Below are 25,889 nucleotides of genomic sequence, written 5' to 3'. Positions count from 1 at the left end.
ACTGAGATCTCTGAGACCCTTTTCCAGTCGTGTCCGCCAGAGAAAGAAAGAAAAGAGAGAATGAAAAATAAATCTGCTGTATTACAGACACAATGAGCTCCGGATCAAAGGGGGATGGAGCTTGAAAGGTGATGTTTTCAGTTTTGCTGGCCAGAGGGGTTGTGCCTCAGTGGCATGGGTAAACAATGAGGAGAGAGACAGTCCCTTTGGGAGTCAGTGTCTGACTTAACGAGCCAGCAGTTATTGAGAGATGAATAGAGGAGAAGTGAACCGTGCTTTCTGGCTGCTAGTGTGGCTCATTTTCTTCTTTCTTTTCTCTCTCTCTCTCAAAGATCAAAGGCCTAATTTTAGAACAAGCCCTATTTATGGACTGCTCAGCCACTCTGTCTGCTTTACTCTTGTTCTAGAATAATGGAAAATAAATAGAGCTGGCAGGATCTCCCAGTGTCCAGAGCTCATCCCTGATGCAAGGCAGGAGGAGAAAAAAAAGAAAAAGACCTTTCCTAGCAGAGGTTCTGTGTGATTTGTCTGTGCAGAGGGAGTTCCCTCCCTCAGCTCTTTCAGTCTTTCCTCGTGATCAGCAGCTGCAAAAATGTGACCTGTGAGTGCTCCTGATGTTCAGCAGAGCAAACTGCTCCTGATCCCTGCCACAGCTGACAGGACTGGGCAGAGTCCTCTTTGCAGGGCTGCTGCTGAGTTTGGAGCTGAGTGTTGGTGTGTGTGCCTCTGGATTATCCTCCTGTAGATGCAGCCCACCATGATCAGCTGCATTTTTATTCTTTTTACAATAGCATGAGATGCTTGGGTCCACTCTAAGCTGTGAACTGATGTGGCCAGACATCCTTTGTACTGACTGGCTGCCTCTGCCCTTCTCTGGATCTCTAGACAATTCCCACCACTCACTAGTTCTTTGTGTTTCCTCACATTACTTGGCACCCCCTCCCCTTTCCTCTTCTCCCCCTGCTGTTTTTCTAATCTATCGAAATAATTTTTAATTGTTACCTTGTTCTGCAAAATTCAGGGTGACAATTGTCTGCAGTAACTGCTCAGTTCAGCTGAACAGTAACTGGGGGGAAACACGTTCTGTGTAGGTGTAGTTTGAGGGTGAGCCTCTCATTACCCCATGAGAATGCCTTTTACTTTCTTCCTCTCCTTTGTGTCAGCATTTCACCGAGTTTCCTTGGGATGACGTTTCCATGGTCCATATCACTTGATGCAGTGACAAAATCCTGGAAACACTGGTGTATTCAGGATGGATTTGAGAGTGATGGTTAAAGGCTGTGTCAGACTCTGATGGTGTAAGGAAGCTGCTCTTGCATCCTTTAGTGGGGCAGTGTGATCCCCACACTGCTTTCTGCCAGCTAAATCTCTCCTCCCCCCAGGTTTTGCAGCACTGAGGATCTTCACTGCTCTGGAGCTCTGGGAGAAGGGAGAAGAATCAGCCCAAACCTCCCTGCTGGGAATTGCACAAGAAGCATTCCAGCTGGGGGCAGGGGTCTGTGTGGCTCTGCTCTTTACACAGCTGAAGCTTAATTGGTACAAAGCTGCCGATAAGGGTGCACTGTGCAGGGCTGGAGTGAAGGTAGTTCATGCAGAAGAGCTGAGCAGAGGGAAGAAGTCTCCTGAATCCGTTCAGCTGCCCAGATTCCCGGCAGCCCTGGCCGTGGTGGGAGCCCGTCAGCCCCTGGAACGGAGCACGGAGCGGGGCAGGCTGCGTAGCAACTGCTTGGAGAAGTGGTAACAATTCCCAAGTGGGGCAGTAACAAAATCGATTTTTCTCCCCTTCAGCTTGGCAGCTCTCCAGGTGCCTGCTGTGGCACAATGAAGTGTGTGGCTGGGGAGGGAGGGAGGGACTTTGGGGTGATGTGTGGGGGTGTGATACAAAGAGGCACAAGTTTAATCACTGACCCATCACACTGCATGGATTTATTTCTGGACTCAATTTCCCAGGAACTCTGCTATTGCACACGGGGGAAAATGCCTCTGCTGAAGTTTCTCTAGCTCCAGCTTGGTGAATAAAGATCTGTCGCTTTGGAGTTCCTCACGGCAGCTCTGTCACTACTGACTCATCCATCTGCTTCAGGAAAATGTTTGCTGTCCACTTGCTAGCTTTCCATTTCACAAAGCTAAAAGAGGATCAAATAACAAAGGTAAGTTGCAGCATTAGCTGGTTGCTATTTTAGGAGCTGTGTTACCCAGATACAGAGGGGTCTGCAGTGAGTAATGCAGACCATATAATGGCATTATCCACTAAAACCATTCAGCCAAATGGGGTAGGAGGTGTTTAGACCTTAACCCACCTGGTGAGTGTGAAAATAGGTCTGGTTAGTGGTTTTCCCTGCACAGTTGTAAGTGCTCTCCCAGTAATGGAGCAAATTTTCTGCACTAAGGGAAAATGCTTAGGCTTTATCTGGCATGGTGTGGAAGAGCCCAGAGGACAGAAAGGATCACTCTGGCAGAGTCCCCTTGCAATGTATCATGAATGATGGGATTTCTCATGTCAGTAATAAGTCAGTCATGTAGCAGGGACAGGGAAAAGCCCTGTGGTCTTTGGGTCTGCTGAGATTCAGGAGAGATTTCCAGCTGGTGTTGGGGTTCCTGTGCCTCCTCTCTGCTTATCCAAAACTGGCTAATCACTCTGATGTTTACAATTGGAAAAGCTTGGGATGGCTCAGGTCTGGAGCTGAGCTGTACTCAGTACTGGCAGTGAGCTGCCTAATGGCTGCTCTTCCCTAATCTACTTTCATGCCATGCTGAAATGGGTTTTTGGGCTTGTGTCCATCATGAGACCATGTGAGACCTGTAAGCTTCATGGCTCAGAGGTCCTCTGCTTTGTGGACATGTCCCCTCTGTATTGCTGGGGTCTTCACTGAGTGCTGGCAGGTGCCATTGCTGCCAGGCTCCATCCTCTGGTTTCTGGAAAGGTGGGAGCTGGGGCTGGCTGTGGGTGTGGTGGCAGATCCAAGGTCCTGGTGCTTGGATCTGCTTCCATCACTGAGCTCATCAGCAAAGGGAGCAACTCCAGCTTCTCCTGTCTGTGCCCAAAACATGGAGTGGCCTGCTCCAAGGAGGACTTCTTCCATTAATTCTGTTTTGGAGAGAGGCATTCTGAGACAGGTTCTGATATCTCAACAATCAGATGTCCCTGACCCAGTCATAGCCCTTTTATCCCTGGGATTTAATGTGATCAGAAAAAGGCCTGGCTGCCCCTCCCCTCTGTGAGGAGCTATCTCTTATCTAGACAGAACTATTTCTTCATTCTTTTTATTAAGGAAGAGAAAGGCCTTGTGGAGCAGTGCTTGGATGGAGTGGGCTTTGCAGGGAAACATCCAGCTTGCAGTGAGTGAGGACAGTGGAGACGAGGGAGCAGAGGAATTCTGGCAAAAAAATTCAAGGCTGCATTAAAAAAAAAAATCAAAAAGTCTTTCTGTAAGGTTCAGACTAGCCCTTCCTGAAGGCAAGAAACCACATGCTCCTCAGACTTCTCTTACAGGCAGCCTAGGGTAGGATTTACAGAACAGAGCTGATTCCTCGCTTATTAGAAAGAAATTTCTTCCCACCTCTCCCTCTCCAGGCTTATTTACTCTGTGGTGGCAAAACCAAGAGCCTGCCTGCTCTGTACAGGTGCATAAGCTAAGATGATGGATCTACACAGTGGGGGAGCTTCAAAAAACCATTGGAGGAAACCAAGTACTTGCACAAACAAGGGCTACAAAGACAAATCTAATAATGGCCTTTTCAAGGCACAGCTGTATCCAAAGGCAGCTGCTGCTCTGGGACAATTGAATCTTGTAGTTTAACATTTTCTCCTCTGTGTGTGTGTTGAGTGCTGGAGGGACTTTCAGGATCCTGGCTCTTTCTGGTGGGTCATTGCTGACCATCAGTTTAAAATGGCACTGTGAATAGGTGATTAGTTTGTACCTCATTAAAATAGGTAGTAAAATAGTCCAAACTGCAGCAGAGACCAACTTATCTACAACCTGCATTGCCCTCTGTTTAAACAATGCAGCCTTTTAAATCCAACCATGGTGGGACTTTGTATGTATGTGTCAGTGCCAGCAGTGTGTGCTCCTTAAGGAAAAAGCTTTTCACTTTGCCCTGATGAAGCTGTTCACAAACACTGATTAACTTCTCTGCCAGTTTATCTGAGCTGCTTCATAGATATTTGGAATTCTTTTCCATTCAACTGCCTTCTGTTTTGATGTATTCTGTGAGTTGCAGACCTTTAACAAAGGGTATTGATTGCACCCAAAAAAAATGTGTTTTAGATGTAATCCTAGAATCACAAGAGAATGGAGAGCAGAGCTGGAGTGGGAAAAAGGCTTTGAGTTCCAGCCTGGCATGCCAACAAAGTTAATTGTCTGTGGAGTGAAGCAGTAGCTGAATAGACATTTTTGGGTTGTGGCTGACATGCTTGGGTGCTGATGGCATTTTCTGGAGAGGTCAAATTCTCACCAGATTGACACACTTTGCAGTTCTAGCTCATTACATCTCTAGCAGGAGAGGATGGTGTGGAAACAGCTTGTCAGGGTACCAAGCAAATCTCATGGCTTACATAGATTGTCAAGTTACTGAGCCATCAGAAGAGATGGCCAGCTTTTGGGCAGTGATTCACCAAGGCTGCACTAAACATTTCCAAACCAAAGTTTCTTTAGAAGAGTGAATGTCCTGATGATGACCTGGAGCTTGCTTACAATGACAATCATGAGAACTTCAGCGCTGAGGTCGAAAATGTGTGGTGGTGTCTGAGGGTCCCCAGGACGAGGGAAGAGATGAGAACCTTGAGTCCAAGTTCTCATAAGCCTGATTTATTATTTTATGATATTATATTAAAAGAAAATTATATACTAAAGTAAGAGAAAGGAGACATCAGAAGGCTAGCAAAGAATGATAATGAAAGCTCATGACTGACTCCTCAGAGTTTGACACAGCTGGACTGGGATTGGTCATTAAGTAAAAACAATTCACATGGAACCAATCAAAGCTGCACCTCTTGGCAAGCAACCTCCAAACCACATTCCAAGCAAGCAGATAATTATTGTTTACATTTCTTTTCTGAGGCTTCTCAGGAGAAAACTCCTGGGAAAAGGATTTTCATAAAATCTGTCAGTGACAGAAAATGAAGCGAACAAGCAGCGCAAGGTCCTGCATGGCTGAGTGCCACCTTCCCTCCCTGCAGGTGGACAGGTTCCTGCACCAGCTGCGCCTCTCTGATGATGTCCTGCAGGATGTGGCAGCTCGTTTCCAGGCTGAGATGCTGAAGGGGCTGGCCAGGGACACCAACCCCACGGCAGCAGTGAAGATGCTGCCCTCGTTCGTGCGCTCGCTGCCCGACGGCTCAGGTGAGTCCCTGCTCAGCCCTGCTGCCAGCAGCACACACACACACACACAGGGCAGCCAGGTCACTCACTGAGAACGTGTGTGTGCTGATACTGAGCCTGGGGAGGGCTGGCATGGTGGGGAAGATGGAACAGGGAAGCCTTATAAATATGATTGCCTGGCAAAAGATTTTGAGAATATGGAAACTGTAAGCGAGATTGAAATGAAAGCAAGCTTTGAGATCCCTCAGTTACTGAACAACTGGAAAACAATGGTGTGGCTGCGTGCAAGTAATCCCCTTCTGATGGAACAACACCCTCTGTCTGCAGACAGGCCCAAGGGTCAGAGCAGACCCTACAGCTTGGCAGAAGGGCCCAAAGAGGAGTTTTTAGGGTTTAAAATGTAACACAGTATGGTAATGTAATGATTCTTATAGGCTGTATGGAAATGCTGTAGGATTTGTGTATTGTACTAGATTGGTTAGTGAGAATCAGAATATTCAACACAGAAGAAGATTTATGGTATTGTAACGGGAACTTTGCTCTCTTACCCTTTTTACTCTCTTGCCCCTTTACACTCTTACCCTCTCATCCTCTCTGCCCCTCTCTCCTCTCATCCTGCTTTGAGCTGTGGCTGCAGCTCCAGCAGGGCCCTGCACCCAGGCCCATTGCAATAAACCCCAAATCCCAGCAGGGCCCTGCACCCAGGCCCTCTGCAATAAACCCCAAATCCCAGCAGGGCCCTGCACCCAGGCCCTCTGCAATAAACCCCAAATCCCAGCAGGGCCCTGCTCCCAGGCCCTCTGCAATAAACCCCAAGTTCCTGACCTGGCTGCAGAGATCTCTGCTCTCCATCCATCCTGTCCGTCCTACCCCCATCACTCCTACACTGGCAGAGTGGTTTTTCCCTTGCACCAGGTGGATTTTGGCCTGGAGCTGCTTGTTTGAGGAAAGGAGCTGGGAAGTGCTCAGGAGCAGCTTCTCCCGTCTGTCCTAGTGCAGGCCTTGCTGCGGGAGCTGTGGTGGACATGGCAAGGGCAGCCTCTACAGCCCAGAGCCTGCAGTGCACTCTGCTGGGGCTCTGGGATGTGTGACCTGGCCTTGGGGCTGCAGGGAGGGCAGGATGCTGCAGTGAAACCCCTCAAACTGCCAAGGGACAGCAGCAGGGCATCCTCAGAGCTGGGACCCACAAATTCTGCACTGCTTCTGCTAATTCCCCAAAAAGTGATCCCTTCTGCCCTTCCTTCCTTGCCCTCCCCATTGGGATAAACTGCTCCTCAATGGGGTCTGCCAGGAACTGCTCTGCTTCTTCAGCTGAGACTTGAACAGAGAAAGTGCAGTGGTGTCCCCTGGGAGGATGTGACATGAGATAGGAACTAAAGCTCATCTTGTTTGGAGAAGCATGCACACCCAAAATAAACTCCTCAGCTGGCTCCTGGCAGTGCAGGCTGACAGAAAATGACATTTTCCCCAGGTTTAACCAAGTTAATTTGTGCAGGATCCTGTGTCTCACCAAGATCAGAACTCGGTGTAAACCAGCTGTGCAGAAAACTGAAATGTTAGCTTTGTACCTTTCCACATGACTTACCATCCCTCTGATGGTAATTTCCCTGCAATTAAATAAGGAATAACAGCTTTCATGGCATAAAAAAGGCATTTGAAGGAAGTGCCTTGAAATGAGGCACGTCTGAGAGAAGTTATACACAAACTGATGGAAGGGGGCACTCTTCCTTTGCTGCTGGCTTTGCCAAAGAGAAACAAGTCCTTTTTTAACCCTTGCAATCTCAGTGTCAGTCACTGCTCCTGAGGTCTCACAGCTCTCTGATGCTGTTCTGAACCTGGAAAATTGCATGTAGGGTCATCAGCAAGAGCTGATGTCCCCCAAGGCCAAGGCTGGATGGTCTGTGTGGCCTTTCCTGTGTGCCAAGGACATGCTGCAGCATCAAGCTGGGCTATATCCTATTGACACACTGCCCACTCCAAGGAGCACACTGATTTTTCTATTTTTGCCCTCTAGAAAAATCCTTGTTGGTTATTTTGCTGCCAGACCGGTTAGAAATTCCAGCAGGTTTAAACCTGCTCAAACTTGGATAGTTATTCTCCCATTTATATTATTATTATTATTATTATTATTATTATTATTATTATTATTATTGTCTCCTCCTTCTTCTCCTTCTTTTATTACTATTATTATTATAATCTTAGAGATTTTTTTGGTGCCCTCAATGTTACTGCCCGAAATGACTCATTTAGAGCATCTTTCATAGTTTAGGGATTAACAGCCTGACTAATGTCACAGTTTACTGAGTAACCCAGTCTGCCTCCTCACCTTTGATAGCAGACCATGGTATTACAGGTAGAATTTCCTGCTTCCTTCCCTTTCAGGACCAGATTTCATCCTGTTTGGACTGTGGAACAAAGATCATGCAAGGCTAGGCACATACCCCACTGTGTTTTCCTTTTGGGAAGGGCATTTTCCTGTGTGTGGGATAAACAAATTTTATTGTAGCAGCGAGGCCAAGCTGTCCTTCCTCAAATCTGAGGTTTGCTGCTGGAGATGTGTGTGTCTGAGTAAGCCTGTGAAACCAAATGGGGCTTTTTTTGTTAGGGTCAGGATTAAATGTGGGAGATGGTATTTCTTGTTCAGATTCAGATGTTTGTTAGAACTTATTTATGTTGCAGTTTTATAAACTGTGCGTTCTACAGCACTTCACTCTAATAAACTAAAAAATGGAGACCTCTCTCTTTACAAGGCTTTTCAGGGATAAACTGTCTAATTTAAAATTAGACAGTTTACCCTTAAAAAATAAAAAATGACACTTAAATTATTTTTACTTTTAACTTAATAACTAACTGTCTGTGGCCCACAATGTGGACTCTTTAATCTAATTACATAATACTGCTTAAACTTGTGAAGAAGAAGGACTAGCTTCTGTTTTAAAACTCCTATCTTGTTTTATGTGTATTCTATCTTATTTTAAATATCTTACTATATTCTAAAACTTTAAACACTAAATTTTCTACTATGTGATATTACACACTTCTATTCAAAAATGGAGACCTGTCTCTCTCTTTACAAGGCTTTTTAAGGATAAACTGTCTAATTAAGAAATGACACTTCAATTATTTTTACTTTTGACTTAATAACTATCTGTGGCATGCAACGTGGACTTTTTTTCCTAATTACATAATACTGCTTAAACTTATGAAGAAGAAGGACTGGCTTCCGTTTTTAAACTTCTATCTTGTTTTATGGGTATTCTATCTTGTTTTATGTATATTCTATCTATATTGTTTTATATATATTCTGTCTTGTTTTATATATCTTACCATATTCTGAAATGCCAAACTGTTTTCGACTATGTGATATTACACACTTCTATTCAAAAATGGAGACCTATCTCTTTCTTTACAAGTTTTTTTAAGGATTAGCTGTCTAATTAAGAAATGACACTTCAATTATTTTAACTTAATAACTATCTGTAGCCCGCAATGGGGACTTTTTTTTCTAATTATAAAATACTGCTTAAACTTGTGGAGAAGAAGGACTAGATTCTGTTTTAAAACTTCTATCTTGTTTTATATATACTCTATCTTGCTTTATGTATATTCTATCTTGTTTTATGTATATTCTATCTTGTTTCATATATCTTACTATATTCTAAGACTTTAAACACTAAGTTTTCTACTATGTGATATTACACCCTTCTATTCAAACTACACACCAATGATTTCAGTTATACGATTTAATTTTGGAAGTCTTCTCTACAGCCTTAGGTTAAATGTAGTGTTCTTTTGGGGGGCAGTGCCTGCCAGCACACAAAGTCTCAGATTCCCAGTTTCCAGGGAATTCCAGCAGCCATCTCTGTGGCCATCCCAGTGATGCTGTTGTCCCCTGTGTTGCAGAGAAGGGGGAGTTCCTTGCTGTGGACCTGGGGGGCTCCCAGCTCCGTGCCCACCAGGTGAGGGTGTCTGATGATGGCAAGCAGAGCAGCCAGCTGGAGAGCAAGTTCTACCCCACACCCAAGGAGGTCACCCAGGGCAACGGAGCTGAGGTGGGACACTGATGCTGTGCTGTTTCTGTTATATTTTCTGAAAAATCCTCTTCACCAGGATTTCTTCTCCCGGGAAGATGAGGAGCCTCAGCTTCTCCATGTTTTGCTGCTCTGGAATGTGGTCTGGAGATTGTTTATCCAAACATGTGAATTGTTTTTAATTAATGACCAATCACCATCAGCTGTGTTGGACTCTGAGGAGTCAGTCACGAGCTTTCATTATCATTCTCGTTAAACCTTCTGATAGATCCTTTCTTTTTCTTTAGGATAGTTTTAGTATAGCATTATAATACAATACAATATAATATCAGCCTTCTGAGAACATAGAGTCAGATTCTCATCTCTCAGCTCATCCTAGAAACCCTCACAAACACCACACTGTGCTGCTGCTGCACCTGCCTGTGGGACACTGCCCAACTGTCCTCTCTTCCTGCAGCTCTTTGATTACATTGCTGACTGTCTGTCAGACTTCATGGACACCAGAAACCTGAAGCAGAAGAAGTTGCCTCTTGGATTTACATTTTCTTTTCCATGCAAACAGACCAAGCTGGATGAGGTAAGGCACATAAGAAATGCTCTTGTCAAGCTGAGCTCCTTGCAGAGTCTGGAGCAGCTGCTGAGTGCAGGTGCTGCCCTGTGGCTTTTACCTGGGGTCATGTTTAAATGGCTCTCTGAAGAAGGCAGGGATGACTTTTAGTGTTTAACTAGACCTGACTATCCTTCAGTGATTCATTTCTCATCTCAAGGCAGCAGCATCTTTAAGCTAAAGCTACCCTATTGCTCAGTCAGTACCCAATTCCACAGGAACCATGTGCCCCTGTATTAACTGTTAGAAAGAGATGTGCACTTCTGTCACACATTTTTATTTTTTTAATCACTCCTAGTTTTTTTTTTTATTATTTACAGTTGATTCTGAATAGGAAATACCTGTAGCTGAGCTGCTTGAAACACTTCTTAGGGAAACAAAGGGCTGGTTGCAATTATTTTGTGTTCTCTCATTCTAGCCTCTCTTATTTCTAGGGGTCTGAGCTTTGGGCTCCAGTCCTGCAAACGCTTTTTGCTTAATGCCATTAGGCTGTGATCAGCATAGAAAAGCCACATGTGCTTTAAATGAAGCACAGGGAGACACATTTACAGAATTGGGACTTTATGACTGTACCTTTTTGGCTGTGTTGGTACTGACAGGCACCCCAAGGTAAAGATGTGACTTACAGGTTGGTACTGACAGGCACCCCAAGGTGAGATGTTCTCCTCTGACTCATTTTGGCTGAGTTTTAATAATGGACTTCTCCACACACTTCAGTCTTGGCTGGCTTTGTGGTTTGCGTGCTACATTTGTGTGCTTTTGGGTCACTGCCCTGTTTCTTTTCAGGGGGTTCTCCTTGAGTGGACCAAGCACTTCAGGGTCCGAGGAGTGCAGGGCACAGACGTGGTCAGCTCCCTGCACAGGGCCCTCCAGAAGCACCAGGCAAGTCCATTGATGGCAATTTTTAAGGTCAGCAGTAAGAAATTATTAAATCTGCCCTTCAACTAGCTTTGGATAACACCATATTTTAGTATTTTGGAAAGCTTTGCTTTTTATGTTTGATGTTATTGATAACACCAGCCAAGAAATACAAAGCATCTTTCCATATCTTGATGACTTAGTAGCACAGAGGAAACTGCACAGCCTCAAGGGAAGGGCTTTCTGCTTGAGTGTGGTGTTGCTGCATGTTGTAGCTGCATTTCTGTGTGTTTCTGTCCCACCTGGTGGGCTCTGCTCAGGGGCTAGAGGGTGTTGTCCTTTCACACAGCACAGTATCACAACACTCACACCAATGATGTGTCACTTTTCTGGCAAATGAGGTGGGATTGGGGAAAAACAAATCCTTCAAGCAAAGAGGCTGGCGAAACACTTGAGAATTCAGAGACATTTGTACCCTCACAGGGCTGTGGGAAGAGTGTTGTAAAAGGAAGCAATGTCTTCCAACCAAGGAGTTTTCCTGAATGAGGCCTTCAAAGTACACCCAGGGAATATGTCTGCATTCTGGTGCTTTATCACAGAGGAGGATTTCTGAGCTTTTCTCCCTGTTAATCACCCATCTTTCTGCTCTTAGGACATAGATGTTGATGTTTTGGCCCTGGTCAATGACACGGTGGGAACCATGATGACTTGTGGATATGATGACCCGCGCTGTGAAGTTGGACTCATAATTGGTAATTTTTTCTGTTCACCATGAAGGTCTTTTTCCCCTCTCATTTGTTGAATTACTACAAATCTGAAGTAGGAGGGAGTTTCACAATAGAGGAAACAGCAGAAAGAAAATGGAAAAAACAATGGTTGGATTTTCCAGCCTGGCTGCCTTCTGTAAAGCAGCTGTTTTTATGCTGATCACATTGCCATCAAATACCACAGTCCCCATTTTGTCTGGGCTCAGTTGTGACCAGCATACTAAACTTTTCTGCTGACTGTATAGAAAATTACTGTGTCTGTCCAGAGAAAGCTGAATTCCCCTCACGTCTGGTAGTTAGTACCAGCTATGCTTTCCACAGTTTCTCCATTTCATGCACTATGATGCCTTTTATTAGGCACACAGAAGTACATTTGAAAGAGAAAAAAATGTTTTTAAACAAGTCAAACCTTAGAATAATTTCAGTTTTTTTCGTTCCCTGTGAAATGATGATTTCACGGGTGCAGGTGGCCTGTATGAGCATCCTGTGCCACAGGGTTATGTGTTTGTGTTTTCTTCCAAGGACAATATACTGACTTATTCCCAAACAGAAATCACACACGGAACAAACAGTGGTTTGTCCAATGCCCACAGGGACTGGCACCAACGCCTGCTACATGGAGGAGATGAGGCACATCAGCCTGGTGGAGGGGGACGAGGGCAGGATGTGCATCAACACAGAGTGGGGGGCCTTTGGGGACGATGGGGCTTTGGATGATCTCCGCACGGAGTTCGATCGGGAGCTGGATCTGGGATCTCTCAACCCTGGAAAACAACTGTGAGTGACTCCCTGTCTGAGCTCCCAGAGTGCTTTTCCAGTGTTTGCCCCATTGGAACAGGAATTGTGTTAACAGTACCTGAGATGACGTGGTGCTGGTTCTGTGTAATCCAGATCTTTCCCTGCTGGAGAGGGTGAGTGCCTTTCACAGCTCCCTGCTGCAGGCTGTTGTGGTGTGATTTCAGGGTTTACCTCAGAACCTCAGGTCCCTCTGCTGATAATTCCCTGCCAGGTGTGTCAGTCACCTCTCCTTTCCCCTCCCAGCACTGTCTGTCAGTCCTGGCATTCCAGAAGGGCTTCAAGTGATTGGCAGATCCAAAGGATACCCTCTACCCCTTGAGGGACATTGGGCCCTCCAGGTGTCCTTTGTCCCTCCCCTCCTGTCCCTGCTTGGTGGCTCCCTGCCCCTCTCCCCAGGGTTAAAGGAGCAGCAACCACGGGCTCAGGGAGTTCTGTTGGAGGAGTTGCTGGATTCAGAGGCCTGTGGGCCAGAATAAAGCTCTGGATCCAAACCCTCCATCAGAACAGACTCCTTTCCTTCACCATCGCCTCAAAGCTTCTCCACAGAGGGAAACCTGAGGAGTGGATCCTCTGAAGGGAAGGAGGCTCCATCTCAGCACCACCAGAGTTCCTGCAGGCCTGGAATTGTCTGCACGGGCCCAGCTGCAGCATTCAGCCAGCCCAAAGCGTCTGTGGGGTGAAACACCACACACCCACAGCCAAAAGTGTCTGTGGGGTGAAACACCACACACCCACAGCCAAAAGTGTCTGTGGGGTGAAACACCACACACCCAGCCAGCCCAAAGTGTCTGTGGGGTGAAACACCACACACCCACAGCCAAAAGTGTCTGTGGGGTGAAACAACACACATTGCACAGCCAAAAGTGTCTGTGGGGTGAAACAACACACATCCACCATGCCAAAAGTGTCTGTGGGGTGAAACACCACAGTTGCCACTATTTGTTTCAGCACCAAGGGCCAGAGAAGCTCAATATTGTCCTGTACACAATATTGGTAAATTCCAATATAGCAGCCAAGGGATTGCTGCTGCAGCTGCCCATGGGGTGTTGAATCCAGGTGGTTGCTCTGCTTTGATGCTGTGGAGGAAAAGATCTGGTGAACACCTCCTGAATCCTTCCTGTGCTCCATTCCAGGTTTGAGAAGATGATCAGCAGCCTGTATTTGGGGGAACTTGTGAGACTCATTCTCCTTAAAATGACCAAGGAAGGTCTGCTCTTCAATGGGAAAGTGTCAGCTGCTCTGCTTACTAAGGGCAAGATTGAAATGAAACACGTGTCTGCAATGGAAAAGTAAGAACTTGTAATACACTCTTAGTAGCCACTCACAAAGTTAGTCTTTCACTGGCACAGCAGTGATAATGAAAGTGTAGCTAAAATCTGTGAGTGCTGGGAACAATCCTGAACTGTTCAGCTTGATTTTGCTTTTGCCTAGGACTAAAGTTGGCATTTCTGTAAGTGGGAATTGGTGTAAGATAGTTTTAGCAAAGTACCACAGTAGCAAGTGTGCTGGTAAACCTCCCAGATGCAGGTTGTTCTAACAACCTCTCTGGAGACCTGAGTGTGTGGAACAACTGCTGCAGCTTTCAGCCTCTCTGATGTGGGGAATCCTGGGGTTGTGGAGATGCAGTACAGATTATAAATCAGCTGATGGATGACTGCATGGAAAAATGGGATTCTGATGGTCCTCACTGTCACTCCAGGAATTATTTTCTTTGTTGTATTGAGTAAAGCTGTATATCTGTTCTTGTGCTCTCCTTCTTTGGACTGGTTTATCCTGTTGTCTTCTTGACCAGCTAATCGGTGTCACCAAATGCTGAACCCCAGGAAGTTCAGCATTGAACTCTCTCTCCTGGGTACTTCTGGGAATGCTGTGGGAGGCACATTACTGGTTTATGGGAACCAATTATGATGCTGTCTGATAGGTTGTGTCATGTTCTCCTCTCATTTCTCTTTGAGCCAAGGTATTGATTTGTGAGTTTTTGCATTTGGTGATGAATTCTCTTGTTTTGGGGGCAGGTACAAGGAAGGCCTGAGCAACACAAGAGAGATCCTCACAGAGCTGAAGCTGTTTCCCTCAGAGGAGGACTGCGTTGCTGTGCAGCACGTCTGCACCATCGTCTCCTTCCGCTCGGCCAACCTGTGCGCCGCCGCGCTGGCCGCCATCCTCACCCGCCTCAGGGACAACAAAAAGCTGCTGAGGATGAGAACCACTGTTGGCATTGATGGGGGGCTCTACAAAACACACCCCAGGTGAGCAGCAAAGAGGATTTGATAATGGCTAAGAGCCTCCATCTGCCACACGTGCGTGTGGCTTTTCAGAGAACTGCTGGTTTTGCTTCCGCTTTGGGGTGAGGGCTAAGTGGCTTGCTTTGGTATTGCAAAGCTGTCCCAGGAGCTTTAGAATTTGGAGTGGAGTTGGAGCTTTTCTGGAGAAAAGGAGACTCAGGGGTGCCCCCATCACTCTGTACAGCTCCCTGAAAGGTGCCTGTGCTCAGGTGGGGCTGGGGTCTTTCTCAGGCAGCACTGACTGAACCAGAGCACGCAGCCTTAAGCTGCACCAAGGGAAATATAGGTTGGATATTAGGAAAAGAGTGATAAAGTTCTGGAATGGTCTGCCTGGGGAGGTGGAGTCACCATCCCTGGGTGTGTTTAAAAACAGCCTGGATGTGGCGCTCAGTGCCATGGTTTTGTTGAGGTGTTTGGCCTGGGTTGGACTCCATGATCTTTAAGGTCTCTTCCAACCTCATAAGGGAGGAGGCTCAATCCCAGCACCACCAGAGTTCCTGCTGGCCTGGGCTTGTCCCCACGGGCCCAGCTGCAGCACCCAGCCAGCCAAAAGTGTCTGTGGGGTGAAACACCACACACCCACAGCCCAAAGTGTCTGTGGGGTGAAACACCACACACCCAGCCAGCCCAAAGTGTCTGTGGGGTGAAACACCACACACCCACAGCCAAAAGTGTCTGTGGGGTGAAACACCACACACCCAGCCAGCCCAAAGTGTCTGTGGGGTGAAACACTGTGACCGTGTTCACAGGGGTCCGAGGATGAGGGAAGAGACGAAGATCTGACTCCATGTTTCAGAAGGCTGATTTATTATTTTATTATATATATTACATTAAAACTATACTAAAAGAATAGAAGAAAGGATTTCATCAGAAGGCTGGCTAAGAATAGAAAAAGAATGAATAACAAAGGCTTGTGGCTGACTGAGACACTCTGGACAGCTGGACTGTGATTGGCCATTAATTAGAAACAACCACATGAGCCCAATCACAGATGCACCTGTTCCATTCCACAGCAGCAGATAACCATTGTTTACATTTTGTTCCTGAGGCCTCTCAGCTTCTCAGGAGGAAAAATCCTAAGGAAAGGATTTTCCAGAAAATATCATGGCTACAAAACACCGCAGTGCCGCTGTTTGGTTCAGCACCAAGGTCAGACAAGCCAAGGCACATCCCATACACAATATTGGTACTACCAGTAGTAAGCCATGCCCCAAAGGGCTGTGAGAGGCTCAGGGAGGGTCTCTGTGTCCCTGCCAGGTACGCCCAGCGGCTGCACAAGGTGCTGAGGAGGCTGGTGCCCACGTGTGACGTGCGGTTCGTGCTGTCGCGGAGCGGCAGCGGCCGCGGGGCCGCCATGGTCACGGCCGTGGCCCTCAGGCTGGCAGCCCAGCGCCGCCGCCTCGACGCCGCCCTCGCCCCCTTCCTGCTGCCCCCCAGCACCCTGCAGCAGGTCAGGGACAGCATGAGGGCTGAGCTGGAGTACGGGCTGAAGAGGGAGGCGCAAGGCCAGGCCACGGTGAAGATGCTGCCCACGTACGTGTGCGGGATGCCGGATGGGACAGGTGAGGCTGGCTCCTCAGCGCCTGGAGGTGCTCAGGAAAGCTGCTTGTCTGTTTTTGGTGGGGAGGAGCATGCTAATTAATCTGGCACATCCCAGGGGATTGATGTTGTCAAACTGGTGCTTCCTGCTGTGTTATCTGTTATCTTCAGCCCCATGCTCAATGGGATAAATGCCATAGGGAGCAGCGTGCTGTCATTGGTATGCTGTTCTGACTGGCAAACGTGCTAGGAGAAGCACCAAAATGAAATGCCTTTCTTTTCCTTCAGAGAAAGGAAAGTTCCTTGCCCTTGACCTTGGTGGCACAAATTTCAGGGTTCTGCTGGTCAAAATCAAAAGCGGGAGAAGAAGATCAGTGCAAATGTACAACAAAATTTTTGCCATTCCTTTGGAGATCATGCAAGGGACAGGAGAAGAGGTAATCTGAAATGAATGTTTTACTGAATCAGCCAAGCCCCATTATATGGGATTACTTATGAGATTTTTATGCCTCTCCTTTCCTTCCAGCTCTTTGACCATATTGTCCAGTGCATAGCAGACTTTCTGGATTATATGGGGATTAAAGGTGCTCGGCTTCCTCTGGGCTTCACCTTCTCCTTCCCCTGCAGGCAAACCAGCATTGACAAGGTAAGAGCTGCAGCAGCTCTGCATCTGCTTGGTGAATGACATCATTTTGGGCAAGGCTGACTTGTTGGTCTGGAGAATTTATTACTTTGCTTTGCAAATCAGTTGTGTTTCATGAGAAAATTATCGTCCCGTGTTATCCACCTGCCTAGGGGAGGCAGAGCTTTCACTTTTTGTCTCTGGTAAGTGATGGACATGAACTTGCTTTTGTTTTATAAAGATTTAGCCCTCATGACAGCAAAATGAAGTGCATGTTTTTAATAACCCAGGAACCTCCTTATGCTGCCTTAACTCCTCAATGGCAAGAGATAACAAATGGCTCCTTGTGCTTGCTCAGCTACAGTCCCAGGTTGTTTTCCAGCCTGTGCTGCACAGCTCTGAATGTGCAACTTCTGCACCACATTAGCTTCTTTCTGCTGAGTGCCAGTGGACAGACCTGAGCTTACTTGCTCAGCTTGGAAGAGTTGGCTTTTTGACAGATATCATATCTTTTATCTTATCTGAAAAGATTTATGGATTTCCAAGAGGGGCAGGGGATGTTGTGCTGCTTAGTTCTAGTCAAATATGTAAGATATTGGGGAAATGAGAGACTGCTATTTTATTGAATGTTTTAATGTCCTGGTGGGGTTCACAGTAGCTTCTAAAGCTGGAAGTTAGTCTGCTCTGTCTCAATTTTCAGCTCACTGTTGAGAGTACAGCAACAGGACTTGGCCTTTTGTGGAAACATGAATTCATGTGCCTTCTGAACCCACAGCTTAGCCTTTTGGTCTTGACAAATGATTAGGAAGCAAATTCCAGAGTATTGATGGCAAACTGAGTGAGCCACATCTGTGTCCCACGATATGTTGCTCTGTGTGTTTGGTCTTCTGCTGTTGCTAGAACTTGAGGGTGTTTCTTAATATCAGCTTTTTCTCCCAGTTTTCTTCTATGGTTTTTTTTTCCCCTTTGGACAGACAGTCCAGAGCCACTTAGGAAGTGCAAAGCTATTACTTCATGTAACCTGGAAAACAACTTTTGTCAGGCCAGGTTGTTGTCTGAAAAGAAACAAATTAGTGTTGCCTGGAGTTGTGGGATCATACCAAATGTCCTTCAGGAAACAACCCAAAATTTCACAGTAGATTAATTAATGTTTGATGGGTGATTGATGATTTACAACAAAAGTATTGTCCAAATGAGTTTTAGAAGGTACTGAGGCACTGAAGGTACTTTTTGCCTTGACAAAAAGCTGATTAAACTTGGAGCCACTTCCATCAGCAGTGGAGTAACAAAGACACCCACAGTAACCTGTCCAGGGAAATATGTCATTTGGGGGAAATAAAAAAAGCCTTGGGGTGGGAGGCAAGAAAAAGCTGATGCTTGCAATGTACAGTCTGCTCTTTGTCTCCACTCACGACTTTCTTTCTCTTCTGTTTCAGGGAACACTTGTGGGATGGACAAAAGGATTCAAGGCGACAGACTGTGAGGGGGAAGATGTTGTTGATATGCTGAGAGAGGCCATCAGGAGAAGAAATGTGAGCTGTTTTTTCCTGCTCATTTTGGTGTATTTAAAGCACTCTCACTCTGGCATTCCATACTGATTGTGGCTTGTGTTTCAGGAGTTTGACCTGGACATCGTAGCCGTGGTGAATGACACTGTGGGGACCATGATGACCTGTGGCTATGAGGACCCAAACTGTGAGATTGGCCTTATTGCAGGTACAGTGGTGGCCAAGTGGCCACTGAGAGAAGGAAGCACCTACGTAGAGCTGGGCTTTGGCATCTCTAAACCAGCACCTTTTATTTGAGTTTGATATATTAGAATATATATATATTAGTATATATATTGATATATTAGTATATATATTTATATATTAGTATATATTGATATATTAGTGTATATATTGATATATTAGTGTATATATTGATATACTAGTGTATATATTGATATACTAGTGTATATATTGATATACTAGTGTATATATTGATATACTAGGATATATATTGATATATTAGTGTATATATATTGATATACTAGCGTGTATATTGATATACTAGTGTGTATATTGATATACTAGGATATATATTGATATACTAGAATATATATTGATATATTAGTGTATATATTGATATACTGGTGTATATATTGATATATTAGTGTATATATTGATATACCAGCGTGTATATTGATATACTAGGATATATATTGATATACTAGTGTATATATTAATATACTAGGATATATGTTGATATACTAGGATATATATTGATATACTAGTGTATATATTAATATACTAGGATATGTGTTGATATATGAGTGTATATATTGATATACTAGGATATATATTGATATACTAGTATATATATTGATATATTAATATATATATTGATATATTAGTGTATATATTGATATACTAGGATATATATTGATATATTAGTGTATATATTGATATACTAGTGTATATATTGATATACTAGTGTATATATTGATATACTAGTGTATATACTGATATACTAGTGTGTATATTGATATACTAGCGTATATATTGATATATTAGCATATATATTGATACACTAGTATATATATGGATATATTAGTTGCTTGGAGTTCTTGGCAGATTGGTGTGGTGCTCAGCAGGAAACTTAACCACATCTGCAGCAGATAAGTTCCTGAACCTGTTGGATTTTTGATCATCTCTCTGGTGGTGCCTAACAAGTGTATGCAGGGTAAAAGAACACAAGCAGATAGAGCATGAATTCTTGTTTTGACAAGTTGCTGTGCAGCCAGGTCACAGACCATGGGCAAGCAAATGTTTTTAAAAATCTGAATGAATTCTTGTTGGGCTTTTTAGATGATTCCCCCAATAGGTTCCTCCAAGTTTTGATCCAGAAATATGTCTAAGCATAGAATCATAAAATGGCCTTGAAATTTGAGATGAGGCAAAGAGAACTTTAAGATGAGCACTGCAATCATCTTCCATAAATTTCTGGTGCTGCTTCACTTTTCCAGCTGAAATCTTGTAATTTCTTTCCTTTTAGGAACAGGTACCAATGTTTGCTACATGGAGGACATGAAAAACATAGAAACAGTGGAAGGGAATGAAGGAAAAATGTGCATTAATACAGAATGGGGAGCATTTGGTGACAATGGCTGCATTGACCACATCAGGACAAAATATGACAGAGAAGTAGATGAAGGCTCCCTAAACCCAGGCAAACAGAGGTAAACGTGGTGGTCCTGATGCCAAGAGCCTGATGGAGTCAGTCTTCGAGAGACACTGGCTGCTTTTTAAAATGTGCTTAATGAATGAATAATCAGAAAGGAAATTTTAATATTTCATTTCTTTTGTTGCTTGGTAAGTAACCTAGATATAAAAAAAAAAAAAAGGAAAAAGGAAAAAACCAAAGACGTACATTGTTACCACAGCACTGTTTTCAGCTTAAAGCATTACCAAAAGTGCAGCTTTTAAGATTTCCCTGCAAAGTCTAGGTCATGCTTTGTTCCTCCTCTTAGGGTGATTTTTCAAAGGCAAAATACAACTGAAGCTTGTTGGGTAAAGACAATATTGATTAGATGTGACTCTGGTGAATGCATGCTGGGACAGGCAGGAGTTTCTCTTCAGTGTGGACTCTGGCTTTAACACAATATTCTGTTTAATATTGCAAAGGTTTTTTTCCTACTTCTGTTACCATTTGGCATAGGTAAATATATTGTAATTGATGTTTGCACTTGAAGTCTCTGCAACAGATTTTTGATGATTGAAAAATGGAGTTCCATGGCTATTGCTCTGCAAGGTTGGACTGCCTTTTTTTTGAGTTCATGGGGCATGTACATACTACTCAAGCTAAACAGAGCCATCTCTTTAAATGAACATTTTTATTCTTCTTTTGACCCAACAGGTATGAAAAAATGACCAGTGGAATGTACCTAGGTGAAATAGTAAGGGAAATTTTGATTGACCTAACCAAACAAGGGCTGCTGTTCAGAGGACACATTTCGGAATCACTCAGGAAAAGAGGAATATTTGAAACAAAATTCCTGTCTCAGATTGAAAGGTAAAGTTGTTAGATTTACGTGATTTAAATCCCTAAAGTCTTCTGGGACATCTAGGACACAGTCTTTTGCAAGTGTGGGGAGCCCTTTCCTTCACAAAGTCAATTAAGTCAGTTATAGTTTTCTTCTTTGTGCATCCCCCACCTCCAGAATAAAAGTTAAAAATAAGAAACTGGGGAAGTCACAGGATTATTGCTGTAATTATATGAATTATCATTTCCTATCCACACAACTGGGTTATCTTGGATGCCTGAGCCGTCAAGCTAAGTGTTTCTTGTGGGTCTTAAAACAGCACTCATTTAAGAAAGCAAGAAGTCAGTGACACACGAGTATGTGCATACCTATATATCTGTATGGTTACAATGGTCTATTTGAAACTCTTTCTGCTGTGGAAAGCCTTGAAAGGAGGGTCTCAGGAAAGTAACAGTTGTGTGGCTGAGCTGGCTCTGCGGTTAGGTGGGTAATTACTGTTCGAGATGCAGCCCAACATGGCAAAGGGCATGGCAGGAGCTGCTGTTCCATCTGAGTTCAGACAGAAACCAGCCTTGAGGGAACTGGGGGGTGTTAGAGCTGAGGTGGGCCCGTTTCCCTTGGCCCAGAGCTGTGTGAGGTGAGGAGCTGTCCCTCACTGCTCTGTGTGTCCCTCACTGCTCTGTGTGTCCCTCACTGCTCCGTGTGTCCCTCACTGATCTCTCTGTGTCCCTCACTGCTCTGTGTGTCCCTCACTGCTCTCTGTGTCCCTCACTGCTCTCTGTGTCCCTCACTGCTCTCTGTGTCCCTCACTGCCCTGTGTGTCCCTCACTGCTCTCTGTGTCCCTCACTGCTCCGTGTGTCCCTCACTGCTCCGTGTGTCCCTGCAGTGACTGGCTGGCCCTGCTGCAGGGTGTTAGAGCTGAGGTGGGCCCATTTCCTTGTCCCAGAGCTGTGTGAGGTGAGGAGTTGTCCCTCACTGCTCTGTGTGTCCCTCACTGCTCCGTGTGTCCCTCACTGCTCCCTGTGTCCCTCACTGTTCCGTGTGTCCCTCACTGCTCCGTGTGTCCCTCACTGCTCCGTGTGTCCCTCACTGCTCTCTGTGTCCCTCACTGCCCTGTGTGTCCCTCACTGCTCCGTGTGTCCCTCACTGCTCCGTGTGTCCCTCACTGCTCCGTGTGTCCCTCACTGCCCTGTGTGTCCCTCACTGCTCCGTGTGTCCCTCACTGCCCTGTGTCCCTCACTGCTCCTGTGTCCCTCATGCCGTGTGTCCCTCACTGCCCTGTGCCCTCACTGCCGTGTGTCCCTCACTGCTCCGTGTGTCCCTCACGCTCTGTGTCCCTCACTGCCCGTGTGTCCCTCACCGCTCCGTGTGTCCCTCACCGCTGTGTGTCCCTCACTGCTCGTGTCCCTCACTGCTCCGTGTGTCCCTCACGCTCCGTGTGTCCCTGCTACCGCTCCGCTAGTGTCCCCACCGCCCGTGTGTCCCTCACTGCTCCTGTGTCCCTCACTGCTCCTGTGTCCCTCACTGCCTGGTCACTGCTCTCTGTGTCCCTCCCGCTCGTGTTGTCCCTCACCGCTCCGTGTTTCCCTCACCGCTCCGTGTTTCCCTCACTGCTCCGTGTGTCCCTCACTGCTCTCTGTGTCCCTCACTGCTCCGTGTGTCCCTCACTGCTCCGTGTGTCCCTCACTGCCCTGTGTGTCCCTCACTGCTCCGTGTGTCCCTCACTGCTCTCTGTGTCCCTCACTGCTCCGTGTGTCCCTCACTGCTCCGTGTGTCCCTGCAGTGACCGGCTGGCCCTGCTGCAGGTGCGGCGCGTCCTGCAGCACCTGGGGCTGGACAGCACTTGTGAGGACAGCATCATCGTCAAGGAGGTGTGTGCAGCCGTGTCCACCCGGGCTGCCAGGCTCTGCGGGGCAGGGCTGGCTGCTGTCGTGGAGAAGAGGAGGCAGAACCGAGGTGTGGAGAGCCTGCAGATCACTGTTGGGGTGGACGGGACTCTGTACAAGCTCCATCCGCAGTGAGTGCCTCGGTGCCACTTCCCTTTGCTGTTTGCTTGTTGCCACTGTGAGAACAGACCTGTGCCAGCTTTCTGCTGAGAGATTAAAAACCTGAGAGGGGGGAAGGATCTAACACATCTCACTGCATTTTGTCATTTCCCTTTCCTAGCCAGAGGATCAAAAATTGTAAAGTCAGCTCCAGTTACCACTGGGAGGCTCTTTTCTCTGGGAAATACTTATTTTCCTAATACTTATTTTCCAGTGTTTTGGTAGATTTCTACAATATCTGAGGCTCCTAGATGGAAAGCTGTCTTGAGTTTACGGAGTTGCTCGCAGTATTCTGTGAGCAAGGCCTAGAAACAGCATTTGCTTTTGAGCTGGGAGGAGAGAACCTCCTTCAGGATCTCTGAAGATGTGGGCACTGTGTGGCCTCATGCTGAACAAAAGTGAAATGGAGAAATAAAAATTAAAATCTGATTGTGTACAAAAGTTTGTATCTTTCATGAATAGGAGAAAAAGCAGAAGAAAGCAAGGGCTGAGGTACCTTGCTCGTAGGTGAATACAAAGATCTCAGATCAGAGAGCAGCTGCTGAAATGTTCTGTTCTTCTCTCCCTTCCCTTTCAGTTTCTCCAGGATCCTGCAGGAAACAGTGAAGGAGCTGGCCCCTCAGTGTGATGTGACTTTCATGCTCTCTGAAGATGGAAGTGGGAAGGGAGCTGCCCTCATTACTGCAGTTGCAAAAAGGTTGCACAACGTTGGACAGAAGTAGAAATGAGAGGCCAAGGAGCCCCAGCCCTGCCAGGCGTGTGCAGCAGGGGTTTGCTGGGTGGTGGTTCCACAAAGCTTTGCCAGCACCAGCACTGGTAGCTTTTATTGGGGAGCAGCTGGTTTTGACCAACCAGGATTGTGGATTTTTGGTAACTTGGTGTTTCTGCTCCTCACTAGAATTATGTCTTGGCATGGCACAGCTCTGTACTTCCTGCAGTGCATCTCCAATGCTCGTGGGAGAGTGAAAACAAAACAAAATCAACCCAAATGTGTCTTTTTACAACATCTTAATTAAGCTGCTGCACCACAATTGAGTTTATCACCAGTTTCTTAGGATTCTGTGCTTAGTTTTGCCTTGCTCTGGCTCGAAGAATATTGAGATTCTGATGTTGCATCTCATCTAGTGGAATATTTGTTCAATGCTTCACAGGTTTTACAATAAATTTGGAGGTGAAATAAATGAATGGTCTGTGGTCAGTGATGCTCCCCCTGCTGCTGCACTGGTTGCAAGTGTAATGCAACACTCCCCTGAGGACAGGAGGCATGTTTAATTAATGAATGTAAAGTAAAAAAATGTGATTCCACAGAATATCAGTTTGTGCCAAAATGTGTCAGTGCATCTGAGTCCCATAAAGCTAAACCAGTGCTGCATGGATGCTGACTGTGACTGATCCTTTGGATCCTGCAGGAATCAGAGAAGGTAAAAGGAGCTACAGAGTCTGCAGTGTCTGTGTCAGGGCTACACAGAGGGTATCAAACAGGCCACCCAAATAGTGTGTAGAGGGGAAAAAAAAATCACCCAAATTTCTGAAAGTCTCCTCTTTGTTTTCCCTCTGTTATCTTCTTGCGTGTTCCTGAGAGAATTGTTTCCATTTTGTGCAAAGGAAGTTTATCCTTGGTTTTCATTTTCTGTTGCCTGCCTGTTTGTAGTCTGTTTGTAAATAAATCTGTGTTGTTGTGAGCCTTTGCTCCTCTGTCCAGTGCATCTTCTGAGTTGTGGGAAGAGCATGCAGGCAAGTGGGAGCTTTCTTAAATCTAAACCTTTATACCCAAACCTTCCTTTAAATCTAAATGTGTTTGTGTACTCAGCAGCACTGCAGTGATTGTGAAGGGGGTTTGTGGATGGAGCCCATGGCCTTGTGTGACCAAATGTCCCCGACCTGCTCTACCCAGGAAAAACCAAAACAATAATTAGTACAGAGAAGCTGCAAATCTGTGTCCTGCCTGTTGTCTCTTCTCAAATATTCCTGTATCACTTTTAATCCTCTCTTTTTGGGTACTTGCTTCCTCGTGGGCTGGCAGCAGAAAGTGGGGCCAAGAAATGTGCTTGGAGCCTAGTTAGGTCAAAAGTGACTGTGGTGCAGGGGGGTGAGCACTTGGGTTTATGTAATGATCTGTAACAAGGCTGCTGCTGGGTTTAAATTTAGCAATCCCAAATTCAAAATTGGAAGCTACACCAGACTTTTGCTGTTTTGTAGTTTTATAAAAAAACCCCAAAATGTGTCAACAGCTCTGTGTCTGTGTTGGAGTTACTGGATGGGTAGAAGATACTTGCAAATAATTTCACTTCTGAAGGAATTCCTCATAGTGCTGAGCTCACTGTACCAAGTTGTTATCTCCTATTACATTTAATGTTTTTCTCCTTTTGTCGAGAAACTTAGTGTTTTACTTTATATTTCAGAATCCACAGAGCTGCAGAAGCCAAAGTTTCCTGTGTAATAAGGGCAGGGATCTGGAGTGGAAGTTTGTTGCTGGTAACAAACAAGTTAAATCTGGAGGGGCTGGGTGTAGAAGAAAAAAAAAAAAATCAGATATTGATGTAACACAGCATATCCTGTGCTGAACAGGATGTGCTGCAGTTCAATACATGACATGGTTAGCCAATATAAAATAAAATGGAATTTTTCCAGTTTCACATCTTAGATTTTTGTTTTTCTACTTTTATTTTTCTACTGCTTCCTGGATAGCTGGGTGATGCTTCATTTCCACCTGCTTTCCCTCCAGTTAATACATTTAGTGCTTGAATTTATCAACTTTGTTGTGATGCTGCTTGAAGACATGAACATCTTTTTTCACATCTAGGTGACACATGTAATCTGGAAAGTTGAAAGATCTTTAAATTCTCAGGTATGATGTGGTATAGTGACAGATATGATAGAAGCATTACTGAGGGAAGGAAATAAGGTTTGTGCCTTTCAGAAATTCTCAGTAGATGGTTGCAGTTACCTTTTCATCCATGGGGTAAAAATAATCCTAAATATTTTGTTTTG

At 45.4% G+C, this 25,889-nt stretch overlaps 1 protein-coding gene across 4 annotated transcripts; it reads left to right on the top strand.

Moving 5' to 3' along the window:
• The first annotated feature begins 1,414 nt into the window (after window positions 1-1,414).
• Window positions 1,415-25,541, top strand: LOC135449403 (hexokinase HKDC1-like). Of its 4 annotated transcripts, none has more exons than XM_064716380.1 (19): window positions 1,415-1,737; window positions 1,951-2,150; window positions 5,180-5,342; window positions 9,225-9,373; window positions 9,810-9,929; window positions 10,746-10,868; window positions 11,470-11,569; window positions 12,178-12,361; window positions 13,516-13,671; window positions 14,398-14,631; window positions 15,925-16,229; window positions 16,495-16,643; window positions 16,733-16,852; window positions 18,265-18,360; window positions 18,445-18,544; window positions 19,865-20,048; window positions 20,726-20,881; window positions 22,637-22,870; window positions 23,476-25,541. In XM_064716380.1, the coding sequence occupies exons 2-19, from the start codon at window positions 2,088-2,090 to the stop codon at window positions 23,618-23,620; spliced, it is 2,781 nt and encodes a 926-aa protein (XP_064572450.1). In that variant the 5' UTR covers window positions 1,415-1,737; window positions 1,951-2,087; the 3' UTR covers window positions 23,621-25,541. The 4 variants fall into 4 exon arrangements, with proteins under 4 accessions (XP_064572450.1, XP_064572451.1, XP_064572452.1 ...); XM_064716381.1 differs by lacking the exon at window positions 1,415-1,737 and adding an exon at window positions 1,789-1,804; XM_064716382.1 differs by lacking the exon at window positions 1,415-1,737 and having other exon boundaries at window positions 1,886-2,150; window positions 10,746-10,841.
• Window positions 25,542-25,889: the final 348 nt, after the last annotated feature.

Source organism: Zonotrichia leucophrys, chromosome 6, assembly GCF_028769735.1.
Source record: "Zonotrichia leucophrys gambelii isolate GWCS_2022_RI chromosome 6, RI_Zleu_2.0, whole genome shotgun sequence".
NCBI classification, from domain to species: Eukaryota; Metazoa; Chordata; class Aves; order Passeriformes; family Passerellidae; genus Zonotrichia; species Zonotrichia leucophrys.
The sequence above is the reverse complement of the archived record's forward strand: the minus strand, read 5'-3'. Positions and strand labels throughout refer to the sequence as shown.

Coding starts and splice junctions, on each gene's coding strand:
- LOC135449403 (XM_064716380.1), top strand. CDS start 2,088: ATGTTTGCTGTCCACTTGCTAGCTTTCCATTTCACAAAGCTAAAAGAG. Junction 13,672..14,397: donor CACGTGTCTGCAATGGAAAA/GTAAGAACTTGT, acceptor TTTTGGGGGCAG/GTACAAGGAAGGCCTGAGCA. Junction 20,049..20,725: donor CTAAACCCAGGCAAACAGAG/GTAAACGTGGTG, acceptor TTGACCCAACAG/GTATGAAAAAATGACCAGTG.